Source organism: Patiria miniata, unplaced genomic scaffold, assembly GCF_015706575.1.
Source record: "Patiria miniata isolate m_02_andy unplaced genomic scaffold, ASM1570657v1 HiC_scaffold_3, whole genome shotgun sequence".
NCBI classification, from domain to species: Eukaryota; Metazoa; Echinodermata; class Asteroidea; order Valvatida; family Asterinidae; genus Patiria; species Patiria miniata.
This window is the reverse complement of record NW_024037069.1, coordinates 7,324-21,496: the sequence shown is the minus strand read 5'-3', so window position 1 is coordinate 21,496 and position 14,173 is coordinate 7,324. Positions and strand designations below refer to the sequence as shown.

At 40.4% G+C, this 14,173-nt stretch overlaps 1 protein-coding gene across 4 annotated transcripts; it reads right to left on the bottom strand.

The window, feature by feature from the left end:
- Positions 1-1,650: 1,650 nt before the first annotated feature.
- LOC119738763 lies at positions 1,651-13,510 on the bottom strand. Of its 4 annotated transcripts, XM_038213714.1 has the most exons (13): positions 13,402-13,510; positions 10,379-10,453; positions 9,236-9,271; positions 8,996-9,091; positions 7,798-7,833; positions 7,558-7,653; positions 6,358-6,393; positions 6,118-6,213; positions 4,909-4,944; positions 4,669-4,764; positions 3,456-3,491; positions 3,215-3,311; positions 1,651-2,239 (listed from the first exon to the last, which is right to left on the bottom strand). In XM_038213714.1, the coding sequence occupies exons 2-12, from the start codon at positions 10,446-10,448 to the stop codon at positions 3,217-3,219; spliced, it is 729 nt and encodes a 242-aa protein (XP_038069642.1). In that variant the 5' UTR covers positions 10,449-10,453; positions 13,402-13,510; the 3' UTR covers positions 1,651-2,239; positions 3,215-3,216. The 4 variants fall into 4 exon arrangements, with proteins under 4 accessions (XP_038069642.1, XP_038069645.1, XP_038069644.1 ...); XM_038213717.1 differs by lacking the exons at positions 4,669-4,764; positions 4,909-4,944; XM_038213716.1 differs by lacking the exons at positions 7,798-7,833; positions 8,996-9,091.
- Between the last annotated feature and the right edge of the window lie 663 nt (positions 13,511-14,173).

The window sequence follows — 14,173 nt, the reverse complement described above, 5'->3', positions numbered from 1 at the left end:
GTCTCGGCCAGTGGGTTAGCGGGACACACTCGCTGGGGTGTACGGGGTCACTAAGGGGTGAATACACGGGTAGGTTTTAGCGAGCCACATTCGCTAAATGCTTGGGGTCAATGTGGGTCGGATGCGAGGTAAGGTGTGTGAGGGGAATTCGCATCGACTCCGGGGAAAGGTGGAGGGAAAATGGCTAAGTACATGTCCCATGGCGGTACATGTTCAATAGCAGTGAGAGCTACATGCATTGCGCGCTATACAATAGCGTACTGAACAATGTGCTGCACACTTGGTGTGCGTCTAAGACTTCGTGGTAAGCTTCGCGCTGTGTGTGAGGGCACACAGGATCGCTGCAAGCATTACGCTGTGCACGGAGTGGAATGGATTGGTTGGGAAAGAAGTAAACTACGCAATCATGCGGGAACTCAACACTATTCTCAAAGATGTCCCATGTTCAACGCGTCCTCGGCTCTCACTGGACACATTGTTTACCCGCTGACGACACTGGTCAGCTTTTCCGTGTGTGCATGACCCTTGTACACCAAAGTCTCCCACAGTAATAAGCAACCCAGAATGCATTGCGTTTCCGTACAGATTTTGGTACAATGATGCATGCCTGTATTAAAATTCCCCCTCGACACTAGTGCTAAATGCCCATACTTCAAAATTCCTGTTTAAATACTCAAAACTCTCACAGGTTTTAAAGATGAACAGAAACATGATGACGATCAACATGTCGTCTTTCATTTTCTTTTCAAATTTTGGTGGTTTGCTAATTGATTTTTCGAGAAATTTGCACCCTAAAAAGACGAAACCTGTTTTTCCCAAAGCGGAGAAGTATAGCTATCTTGAAAAACGATCCCTCCACAACATGGCAAACTAGCGCCAAATTCGAGCCCAATTGCATCCAAAATGCTCAGAATTGGAATCCCAAAGTCCGGGCCAGAGATGCATTGCCATAGCATTTCAGTTTCCCAATTGTATGGCTCTCAGAACTCTCTAATATAGAATATTTTGAGGGTATAACTTTTATTCATGAGCTCGGAGGATGGGTTAGGCCTAGTCTGGTATGCACGCACAATCGATTAAATCCAACCAACAGTCTTTAATGACAGGTTTGTAGTTTCTCTTCACGTCGTTTTGAATTGGAGTGCAGCGGACGGACTTCGCAAACTTCATGAAGAAACTGTTGAAGTAATGTTCCGGTGTCGTGTGACATTGTGATATTTAACAAAGAGATACAAAAATGGTTTAACACTCTGAAAAGCCGGAGTCAGATTAAATCCCGTCAAAGTGACACTTTTCCGTGTCAAGTGACACTTTTCCGGGTCAAAGTGACACTTTTCCGGGTCAAAGTGACACTTTTCCAGGTCGAAATTACACTTCTCTGGATCATTTTTCGGACCATTTGACACGGAAAATTGTCAATTTGACCCGAAGTAGCATCACTGAGTCTAATATGACCCGCATTCCGCAGGGCATGCATATCTGACCCGGGACGTTTTAGATAGAGTGAAGATATTTTACTGGAGATATTATGCTCGAAGATAGCGATTAGATGCTTCAAGGCACATATTTCAAGTTCTTTGCTAACTTCTACGGTTTCTGCATTAAAAAGGACATTTCAATTGCGACAAAAAATAACAGGCTACGAAGAGATAACTTTGGTCGCAGGAGCTCATACCATGCCAACAGCATTTATTCAACAGAAAATCTTAAAAGTGTGATTACAATAATTAAGACCCACCACCCAGAATGACTTTTCATGCTTTTGTTTAGTTCAGATATAGCGTATGATTTTTCTCATCTGCCTACAGGTCAGTTTTAAGTCTTCATAATTCACTGTATAATGTCTTGTAAGTGAAAACTGATTTCAGCAAGCTGTAAAAGAAAGGCCTATGTAATAACAAGACAACATGATAAATAAATGCGATGCAAAGGAGGAAGTTGTGTCAGAGAAACTCGCAGTGGTAGCTTCACAATCGTGACACCCATCGGGTGTTGTTGTTCATTTCCAGATAAAGATTCAGACTAGGATCAGATTAAATAGTAATCGAAAAATATGTCATTAATTTACTCACGGGAGTTAGCTTTGTCAACTTTTATTCCTTGTGGGAATTTCAATTACATGTAGATGCAAAAAGTCTCATTTAACTCGAACAAGGCAAAGACAATACAACTTAAACCCTTCACCGTAATAAATATTCAATTGCGACTTCATCATCCCGAGGCTGTTGGCATTTGAAATCTGAAATGAAGACCAAAACAAGAGAAAATAAAAATAATTTCATTGTTAAGCTCACACCAATCTCGTCGGATGAAAAAAAATGGAAAAAAAATATCGTTTTTGGTATTAATTTACGTCCTTTGAACTTGCTTAAAATGTCAGTGCTAGAAATCGCATGCACAGAAACTAGTACAGGAATGTTAAATGTCTATAATGGTGTCAAATCTAGCCCAGGTTGGACGATTGGATTGTCTTCATTGCATTACGACTGACGTCCAGGTTCTTAGACCTCTGTGGAATACGACTCAAAAAAAGAAAATTATTGTTTTGAGCACTTAATATCGTGGACTCCCTCTGTACGTAGGGAGGTAAGGAAGTCTACTGGGTTACATTGGTTTCAAGGTAAGTCAATTACAGCAAAATGCAGTTTTGAATGACAAATTTTCCTCTTTTTGAGGTTATTATTTCCTTAAACGGGTGCAGCTAAGTTGAACGATTATATCTGTCATTACGTGGGCTCACTAGCTATGGCCAAACAAAAAAGTCTCCGGTTTCAGGTATGCGCCCGCGTCGCCCTTGCCATGCGCTTCGGCAAAATGAAACAGTTTTTCTTTCCAATGTAAGATGATGCCTCAAAACTGCCAAACTCACTGGTTTGACTGGAATCCGGCTGCAGCACAATTTTATAATGTTTTTAGATGGGGTTATGATCGAGTATAAGCTTTATGTGGCCTCTAGGGACTCCGAATGCGCTAAATATAGTTGGGCACTATTTGCAGTCATCAGCCGACATTTGAGGAAAAAAACGGGGGGAAAAAGCCGGGTCGCTGCACCACATTTTTGGGGCAAGCTTCATACCAGAAACCCGGAGACTTTTTTAGCCTAGGTTGAACGCCATTAACGAAAGTGGGGTCACTACTCGACAAGCTTTGCTTTTTAGAGACCCGCATCCATTAATATAACGATTGTCAACTTTTCGGAAGAAGCAACAATTACCTTCAATATTTTGCCATTCTCTTGTAAGGATAGTCGCACACTCCCCATGGCATGCAGGTCAATTCGGGAAAGCACGGTGGAAGATCAAAACCACAGGCTGAAAATAAAGCAGTTGGATACGAAATGTTAGTGTTACCACACAATAACACTGTGCATCAATACATTGGCAGCGTGTTTAATGTGAACATTAAATCTGATTAATTAGCTCGAAATTAAGAATAAATCAACTGCAGAAACTTACGTGCTCCTTGATATTGTTTCACAGCAACCTCGTCGGCTGAAAGGAAAGAGAGGCGGAACAATTATTTTATTGCTGGTCAGTGCGTCATTTTAGATAAAAAAAAAATCACAACGCTAAATCTTACACATATAATGACAAGGATCTCTATCGGAACATGGTCGAATGTCCATTAAAATGTATCAGTACTTTACTACTGTACTGGCCCGATTGGCGGATTGCATCGTAATGTTAAATAGATTTAACTAAGCTGCATCGGTTAAAAGGGAATAACTTCAAAAAGAGGAAAATAATCCTAGAAACTTCGCCGCTTGAGCTGACGAGCAATAGACGGAGAACATGTGGACTGTTCACTTTTTATGTTCACTGCGTTAAAGATGCGTCCCCCGCGCTCCTCAAAAAGGAAACGGGACACAGCATTGCTTTCCAATGATTCTATTAAAAAAGCGTTACATCGGTTTCCAGGTAAGTCAATTACAGTTAAATGCAGTTTTGAATGACATATTTTCCTTTTTTTTAAATTATTATTTCCTTAAACGGGTGCAGCTATTAAGTTGAACGAAATATATTTATCATTACGCTACGTGGGCTCCCTAGCTAAGGCCACAAAAAAGTCTCCAGTTTCAGGTATGCGCGCGCGTCGCCGAAGCCATGCGCGTCACGTCGGCAAAATGAAAAAGGTTTTTTTGCCAATGTAAGATGATGTCTCAAAACTACCAAACTCACTGGTTTGACTGGAATCCTGCTACAGCACAATTTTAACGTGTTTTTAGATGGGGTTACGATCGAGTATAAGCTTTATGTGGCCTCTAGGGACTCGCATTGCACTAAATTTAGTCGGGCACCATTTGCAGTCATCAGCCGACATTTGAAGAAAACAAAACGGGAAAAAAAGCCGGGTCGCCGCACCAGTTTTTGGGGCAAGCTTCATTCCAGAAACCGGAGACTTTTTTTGGCCTAAGTTCAACGACATCTATTTAACAAAAGTGGGGTCACTTATCGACAAGCTTTGCTTTTTAGAGACCCTCATCCACATTATTGTGATCTAATGATTGTCTTGACATACTGCTTTGTATTGTTACGTGGTAAATAAAGTAAGATTGATTAATTGATTGATTGATTAATTGATTGATTGATTGAAACAGCCCCCCCCCCCTTCCGGAAAAAAACATTATAACGACTGTCGATTCAACTTTTAGGAAGAGGTAAAAATTACCTTCAACATTTGCCATTCTCTTGTAAGGATAGTCGCACACTCCCCATGGCATGCAGGTCAATTCGGGAAAGCACGGTGGAAGATCAAAACCACAGGCTGAAAATAAAGCAGTTGGATACGAAATGTTAGTGTTACCACACAATAACACTGTGCATCAATACATTGGCAGCGTGTTTAATGTGAACATTTAATCTGATTAATTAGCTCGAAATTAAGAATAAATCAACTGCAGAAACTTACGTGCTCCTCGATATTGTTTCACAGCAACCTCGTCGGCTGAAAGGAAAGAGAGGCGGAACAATTATTTTATTGCTGGTCAGTGCGTCATTTTAGATAAAAAAAAATCACAACGCTAAATCTTACACATATAATGACAAGGATCTCTATCGGAACATGGTCGAATGTCCATTAAAATGTATCAGTACTTTACTACTGTACTGGCCCGATTGGCGGATTGCATCGTAATGTTAAATAGATTTAACTAAGCTGCATCGGTTAAAAGGGAATAACTTCAAAAAGAGGAAAATAATCCTAGAAACTTCGCCGCTTGAGCTGACGAGCAATAGACGGAGAACATGTGGACTGTTCACTTTTTATGTTCACTGCGTTAAAGATGCGTCCCCCGCGCTCCTCAAAAAGGAAACGGGACACAGCATTGCTTTCCAATGATTCTATTAAAAAAGCGTTACATCGGTTTCCAGGTAAGTCAATTACAGTTAAATGCAGTTTTGAATGACACATTTTCCTTTTTTTTAAAATTATTATTTCCTTAAACAGGTGCAGCTATTAAGTTGAACGAAATATATTTATCATTACGCTACGTGGGCTCCCTAGCTAAGGCCACAAAAAAGTCTCCGGTTTCAGGTATGCGCGAGCGTCGCCGTTGCCATGCGCGTCACGTCGGCAAAATGAAACAGTTTTTTTTGCCAATGTGAGATGATGTCTCAAAACTGCCAAACTCACTGGTTTGACTGGAATCCTGCTGCAGCACAATTTTAACGTGTTTTTAGATGGGGTTACGATCGAGTATAAGCTTTATGTGGCCTCTAGGGACTCCCAATGCACTAAATTTAGTCGGGCACCATTTGCAGTCATCAGCCGACATTTGAAGAAAAAAAACGGGGAAAAAAAGCCGGGTCGCCGCACCACTTTTTGGGGCAAGCTTCATACCAGAAACCGGAGACTTTTTTTTAGCCTAAGTTGAACGACATCTATTTAACAAAAGTGGGGTCACTACTCGACAAGCTTTGCTTTTAGGAGACCCTCATCCACATTATTGTGATCTAATGATTGTCTTGACATACTGCTTTGTATTGTTACGTGGTAAATAAAGTAAGATTTATTAATTGATTGATTGATTGATTGATTGAAACAGCCTCCCCCCCCCTTCCGGAAAAAAACACATTATAACGACTGTCGAGTCAACTTTTCGGAAGAAGTAAAAATTACCTTCAACATTTGCCATTCTCTTGTAAGGAAAGTCGCACACTCCCCATGGCGTGCAGGTCAATTCGGGAAGGCACGGTGGAAAATCAAAACCACAGGCTGAAAATAAAGCAGTTGGATACGAAATGTTAGTGTTACCACACGATAACACTGTGCATCAATACATTGGCAGCGTGTTTAATGTGAACATTAAATTTGATTAATTAGCTCGAAATTAAGAATAAATCAACTGCAGAAACTTACGTGCTCCTGGATATTGTCTCACAGCAACCTCGTCGGCTGAAAGGAAAGAGAGGCGGAACAATTATTTTATTGCTGGTCAGTGCGTCGGTTGAGATAAAAAAATTCACAACGCTAAATCTTACACATAATAATTACAAGGATCTGTATTAGAACAAGGTCGAATGTCCATTAAAATGTGTCAGTACTTTACTACTGTACTGGCCCGATTGGCGGATTGCATAGTAATGTTAAATACATGTCGTTTAACTAAGCTGCATCCGTTAAAAGGGAATAATTTCAAAAAGAGGAAAATAATCCTAGAAACTTCGCCGCTTGAGCTGAAGAGCAATGAGACGGAGAACATGTTGACTATTCACTTTTTATGTTCACTGCGTTAAACATGCGTCCCCCGCGCTCCTCAAAAAGGAAACGGGACACAGCATTGCTTTCCAATGATTCTATTAAAAAAGTGTTACATCGGTTTCGAGGTAAGTCAATTACAGTAAAATGCAGTTTTGAATGACAAATTTTCCTCTTTTTGAAATTATTATTTCCTTAAACGGGTGCAGCTTAGTTGAACGAAATATATCATTACGTGGGCTCACTAGCTAAGGCCAAAAAAAGTTTCCGGTTTCAGGTATGCGCGCGCGTCGCCGTTGCCATGCGCGTCACGTCGGCAAAATGAAACAGTTTTTTTTGCCAATGTAAGATGATGTCTCAAAACTGCCAAACTCACTGGTTTGACTGGAATCCTGCTGCAGCACAATTTTAACGTGTTTTTAGATGGGGTTACGATCGAGTATAAGCTTTATGTAGCCTCTAGGGACTCCCATTGCACTAAATGTAGTCGGACACCATTTGCAGTCATCAGCCGGCATTGAGAAAAAAAACGGGGAAAAAAAGCCGGGTCGCCGCACCACTTTTTGGGGCAAGCTTCATACCAGAAACCGGAGACTTTTTTTTAGCCTAAGTTGAACGACATCTATTTAACAAAAGTGGGGTCACTACTCGACAAGCTTTGCTTTTTAGAGACCCTCATCCACATTATTGTGATCTAATGATTGTCTTGACATACTGCTTTGTATTGTTACGTGGTAAATAAAGTAAGATTGATTGATTGATTGATTGATTGATTTATTGAAACAGCCTCCCCCCCCCCTTCAGGAAAAAAACACATTATAACGACTGTCGAGTCAACTTTTCGGAAGAAGTAAAAATTACCTTCAACATTTGCCATTCTCTTGTAAGGAAAGTCGCACACTCCCCATGGCGTGCAGGTCAATTCGGGAAGGCACGGTGGAAAATCAAAACCACAGGCTGAAAATAAAGCAGTTGGATACGAAATGTTAGTGTTACCACACGATAACACTGTGCATCAATACATTGGCAGCGTGTTTAATGTGAACATTAAATTTGATTAATTAGCTCGAAATTAAGAATAAATCAACTGCAGAAACTTACGTGCTCCTGGATATTGTCTCACAGCAACCTCGTCGGCTGAAAGGAAAGAGAGGCGGAACAATTATTTTATTGCTGGTCAGTGCGTCGGTTGAGATAAAAAAATTCACAACGCTAAATCTTACACATAATAATTACAAGGATCTGTATTAGAACAAGGTCGAATGTCCATTAAAATGTGTCAGTACTTTACTACTGTACTGGCCCGATTGGCGGATTGCATAGTAATGTTAAATACATGTCGTTTAACTAAGCTGCATCCGTTAAAAGGGAATAATTTCAAAAAGAGGAAAATAATCCTAGAAACTTCGCCGCTTGAGCTGAAGAGCAATGAGACGGAGAACATGTTGACTATTCACTTTTTATGTTCACTGCGTTAAACATGCGTCCCCCGCGCTCCTCAAAAAGGAAACGGGACACAGCATTGCTTTCCAATGATTCTATTAAAAAAGTGTTACATCGGTTTCGAGGTAAGTCAATTACAGTAAAATGCAGTTTTGAATGACAAATTTTCCTCTTTTTGAAATTATTATTTCCTTAAACGGGTGCAGCTTAGTTGAACGAAATATATCATTACGTGGGCTCACTAGCTAAGGCCAAAAAAAGTTTCCGGTTTCAGGTATGCGCGCGCGTCGCCGTTGCCATGCGCGTCACGTCGGCAAAATGAAACAGTTTTTTTTGCCAATGTAAGATGATGTCTCAAAACTGCCAAACTCACTGGTTTGACTGGAATCCTGCTACAGCACAATTTTAACGTGTTTTTAGATGGGGTTACGATCGAGTATAAGCTTTATGTAGCCTCTAGGGACTCCCATTGCACTAAATGTAGTCGGGCACCATTTGCAGTCATCAGCCGGCATTGAGAAAAAAAACGGGAAAAAAAAGCCGGGTCGCCGCACCACTTTTTGGGGCAAGCTTCATACCAGAAACCGGAGACTTTTTTTTGGCCTAAGTTGAACGACATCTATTTAACAAAAGTGGGGTCACTACTCGACAAGCTTTGCTTTTTGGAGACCCTCATCCACATTATTGTGATCTTATGATTGTCTTGACATACTGCTTTGTATTGCTATGTGGTAAATAAAGTAAGATTGATTAAATGATTGATTGATTGATTGATTGAAACAGCCCCCCCCCCCCTTCCGGGAAATAAACATTATAACGATTGTCGAGTCAACTTTTCGGACGAAGTAAAAATTACCTTCAACATTTGCCATTCTCTTGTAAGGAATGTCGCACACTCCCCATGGCATGCAGGTCAAGCCGGGATCGCACGGTGGAGAATCAAAACCACAGGCTGAAAATAAAGCAGTTGGATACGAAATGTTAGTGTTACCACACGATAACACTGTGCATCAATACATTGGCAGCGTGTTTAATGTGAACATTAAATCTAATTAATTAGCTCGAAATTAAGAATAAATCAACTGCAGAAACTTACGTGCTCCTGGATATTGTTTCACAGCAACCTCGTCGGCTGAAAGGAAAGAGAGGCGGAACAATTATTTTATTGCTAGTCAGTGCGTCAGTTTAGATAAAAAAATTCACAACGCTAAATCTTACACATATAATGACAAGGATCTTTATTGGAACATGGTCGAATGTCCATTAAAATGTGTCAGTACTTTACTACTGTACTGGCCCGATTGGCGGATTGCATCCTAATGTTAAATAGATGTCGTTTAACTAAGCTGCATCCGTTAAAAGGGAATAACTTCAAAAAGAAATGCGTGCCCCGTGCTCTTCAAAAAGGAAACGGGACACAGCTTTGGTTTCCAATGATTCTATTAAAAAGGTGTTCCATTGGTTTCAAGGGAAGTCAATTACGGTCATCATTGTGGAATAATGATTGGAACTCGGTAACAAAAACATCCTGTTGTTTACCATAACGACTGTCATGAGTTTATAGCATCCTTGTTATATTCTGGAATTCAGCTGTACTTTCAGTCAGTTACCTTTTGTATTTTTTTTCTCTTTTGTACCTTGTCATTATAGTTGTTGTACATGTACGCCAATGTGTTAAATACGGAACCAGACCACGTCCAAGCATTTGCTTTTTGCCTGGTATCTGCCATTGATCACCCACTGTGCAATTTTTGTAAACAACTGTGTATTGTGATGTATGGAAATAAAACAATACCAATACCATAACCAATTCCAGGGCCCGCAATATTCTAGGCTGTACGGAAAAAGAATGTGACAGGGAACCTGCTCAATTCTAAAATTCATGTTTTATATTTTGCTTTCAATTAACGGGAAAACTACTTCTATTTTTCATTTTGGCCATCTTCAATCAGAAGCGACCATACAGCTACATTTTAAATTAATGTGGCGCCATGGAACCGACTTACTTTGTGGGGCCGCAAATAAAGTCCAACCTTTTAAAATCAACAATTCAATCAACTAAACGTCGGTCGATTTTGATGTTTCTTTGACTCCACGGAAAATAACAATGGGAATGTTCGGGGTGAAACACAAATTAGCACGGGGATTTGATTATGGTCGGAGGGAGGCACTCTCTCACAAAAAGAAACGACGGACTGAAGCTAAAAAAAGAAAGAAGGGAAAAACAAGGAAATGTTACCTTCGTTAGTTTTAGCCGAGAGGACAGAGCCCAGGCACACCAGAACGACCAAGCAGATATAAGCCTTCATCTTGACTGCATAAAGATACGTTAACCGAGAATAATACAAATATACACAACAAGAACGGTACTCGTTCCATACCTGCATCGAGCATCAATGTATTTTCCTGCCCTGTTGCCTTAATCATGATAATACCAAAGTTGTAATGACTATTTAGCTGGTGAATAACTACATAAATTGAATTCTCCATATCTGCAGATGTCTAGATTTAAAAAATTCAGAAAACACGATTCCAGCAATTATGGCGTCAAATCAAATGATTTAAAAAATGGCTACTAGACTGATAGTCCGTGGGACGAGAGACCGAAAACGCTTTAGTTTTCGAGATACGCGATCTGGTCCGCCGAATTTTATAAAACTTTACAGACATGTAGATTATGATGTACCATATCGAAAAAAACATTGATCCCCGATCCATAGTTTGTTTGGGAATGAGAAAATCTGGGATAAAACCGCCGAAAATTCTGCATGAGAAAAACATAAGAATCAGGGCCCTCTATTGATACAGTCAGAACCATTTTCGCACGCAATGAGCGCTTGCCAGATAACACTTCTTTCAACTTCCGTTTGAAAAAAGATCATTACAGATCAAATTCGTCTAAGCTGTTGCCGAATGGCAGCATTCAGAAATCGAATTCGTTGATAATAAATCAATGTAATTTCTTGACTAAGAAGGTTTGGCGTAGACTAGACGAAAACGATACTCTGGTCCGAAAACGTGTATATACTTGTTGTTTGAATTGCTTGAACTGAATTTTATACTGTCACACAAAAGACAAAATTAAACGTTGGAAGTGCACTAAATCGACAGTGATGGGCGAATATGAATATTAGAAACGGTGAATTCGAATGATAAACGTTTTAAAATAGCCGGGGAAACCTATATAATCTAATTTAATCCACTCATAATTTATTTATTTATTCTTTTTTGGGGGGATGTAAACCTGCACAGTTGTTACCCACCCGTATACACAAGAAGAATGGTATTTAGATTACATAGGTTTGTTCAATCTGTACTGAATGAGCATTAATTACTTAATTATTTTTAACTGACCAAAACGAGATTATGAGCACATGTACAGGCCGGTTAGATAATTGTTGTATAACTTTTAACATATCAAAAGCCTCATCAAATTGAAGGACCCACTTTTTTGTTTGCAAACTTTAAGAAGAGAAAATTAATGTATATTCCCCTATTTGGAAGCTGTGAGAGGCACTGCAGCATTACCACTGCAATTTGTTTCAGCTGAAACTGTTTTACCGATTTTATTATTTTGAATCTTGTTTTAAGAACCGATTCCTTATTTTGTTGTTGCTCTGTCCGTGAAACCACAAATAACCCAACGGTCCACCCGCTTCCTTTTTGAGGCTGCATCAAATTTGCATTACTTTTTTAAATTTCAGGAATAACATGTCTTAGAGATGGTTCAGAAGTTCAGATGCTCCAGCAGATGCCACGGACTTATATTATTTTTGAAAACATGTTACCCTGAGATAAGAGTTCACAAAATTATTCTGATCTGTGGTTTAACCATACCAATCGATGTTCAGCTAATACATAACATGTAAACATTCGATCTTAAATTTAAAGCGTGATCATTTTCATGTTGGACAAAACTGTAACGAAGATATTTTGGTATCCCGATGACAAATAACAAAAATCTAGAATATAATATATGAAAGAAGTGTCATTTAGCATTGGCCGAGTTTTGGCGGGTCTTGTTCTTGACACGGGTATATAGTTACATACAACGACGGATAGGGGCATGGTGTGAGATCCTGCTCCGAGTACAGTGCTCGTGGGTCGTGTTCTCGCCGTCGAGCGCGAGAACAATAATACTCGCGTCAACTTGAGAACAGACCGCCGGCCCGAACTCAGAGTCGGACAGCCATTGCGTGAGAAAAGGTTTCTGACTGTATCAATAGGGGACGCTGTTTCTTATGTTTTTTTTCTCATGTAGAATTTTCGGCGTTTTTATCCCAGATTTTCTCATTCCCGAACAAACTGTGGATCGGGGAACAAAGATTTTTTTCGATATGGTACACCATAATCTACATGTCTGTGAAGTTTTATAAAATTCGGCGAACCAGACCGCGTGGCGAGCGGAAAAAAAGGCCTCGTCCCATGGACTATGAACGAATGTCAGCTTAACGATCTTAATCAACGTAAAGACACTTGTGACTAAATAAATGTACACTGAATCACTAAGTCCCCTCAAATTGTCATCGTGCTCGCATTGGACGGATTTTGTTCGCAGACACGCCGGTGCGCGCAATTTTACATTCAATGTACAGGGGATGGCCTTCCCACAATCATTTGCAGCTACGCGGCGAACGTGAACGACATCAGCGGTGACTGGCGGGCTCGGGGGACGGCGGGAACGAGGAAAACCGACGACCGTACTCGCGGGTGCATTATTCTCATGAGGGCTTAATATATAGAGCTCGTCCCCAACTGGCTTTCATAGGAAAGCGCGCGTTAGCAAATCGTGATGTCATTATGTCTAGGGTCTATTGCCTGATGAGTTCCTTCGAATATGTTCCCAGATTTAACGCGAATAATGGCAGATGGTAATTCTGATGGACTCAACAGAAACCAGTTGAAACCAACTGAAAAACCCAGTCAATAACTGGTAATTCTGATGGACTCAACATTAACAGGAACCAGTTGAAACCAACTGAACAGACCTGTAATAACTGGTAATCCTGATGAAATCAACAGGAACCAGTTGGAAACAACTGAACAAACCAGTAATAACGGGTAATTATGCCAGTTGAAACCAGTTGAACGAACCAGAAACCTACTGGGAACTCTTATGGAGTCATGTAGTGTATGTGACAGGTCCGTAAGACGAGCGTTTGGCATCTACACATAGGCTAACGCAATGTAAACTGTCGCTTCGTAATAGCCGTGAAAATTAGGGAGGATGGATTGAAATTACTCACAAAGTAAGTTACTTACATGAAGTTGACGCTGTTGTGCTCCTGAAGTAGAGATAAGCTTGCTAGTTGACGACAATCGCCGGAATGACTATTCGAAGAACGAGACAGACTTTTTATACTATTTGGAGATGTAAATGGACGGTGCAGAGCTTACGATAGTGGTAACGAAGGACCGATAGCGTGAGGGTGGTATCAGCAGACGTTCGTGATTGGCTGAAAATTATAAGATGTGAACTCCATTGAAACACCGATCCATTGAGCCCCACCCACGATTTCTTGACCAATCACGGCTGCGATTTAAGACTGACATGCGTGCACTCAAGTCCACCATGCGTGTGCGTGCGTTTGACGCACGGGTTGGCACGTTGGATGGGGTCACGTGTTGTTGCCCGCGTGCTCAGTGGGCGGGGCTTAATGGATTTGTCTATTGATCGTGGTTTCTTGGTTGATGACTCATCAAAAAAACTTCATATGACTCCTAAAAAAAACCTTCACTTTTGGTCCAAAAAATGACAAAATATCAATAAACCATTCGAAAAAAACCCAATAAAGCGATGATCTTTAACGACACCAGAATTGTCATCAGAAATCCTTAAAGTTAAGACTTTCTGTAGTGGATACAAGGACAAGCACATTTTCCATGTACCTTTTCACAACTACTGGTCTCATTTTCATCGGTCTTGTCTTGTATTTGAACCGGGCAGTTAGATTTTGAAAACTCGGTACATGCAGAGAGCAACTCTTCATAAAGATACCCAAGAAATTTCATGACTATAGGTCAAAGGGTTTTG

What these genes read in the sequence shown, in the direction of transcription:
- LOC119738763 (XM_038213714.1), bottom strand. Translation starts at nt 10,448, where the DNA reads ATGAAGGCTTATATCTGCTTGGTCGTTCTGGTGTGCCTGGGCTCTGTC. An exon ending in GAGAATGGCAAATGTTGAAG is followed by an intron (nt 7,834 to 8,995) that starts GTAATTTTTACT and finishes CTTTCCTTTCAG; the next exon opens with CCGACGAGGTTGCTGTGAGA. An exon ending in GAAACAATATCAAGGAGCAC is followed by an intron (nt 3,312 to 3,455) that starts GTAAGTTTCTGC and finishes CTTTATTTTCAG; the next exon opens with CCTGTGGTTTTGATCTTCCA.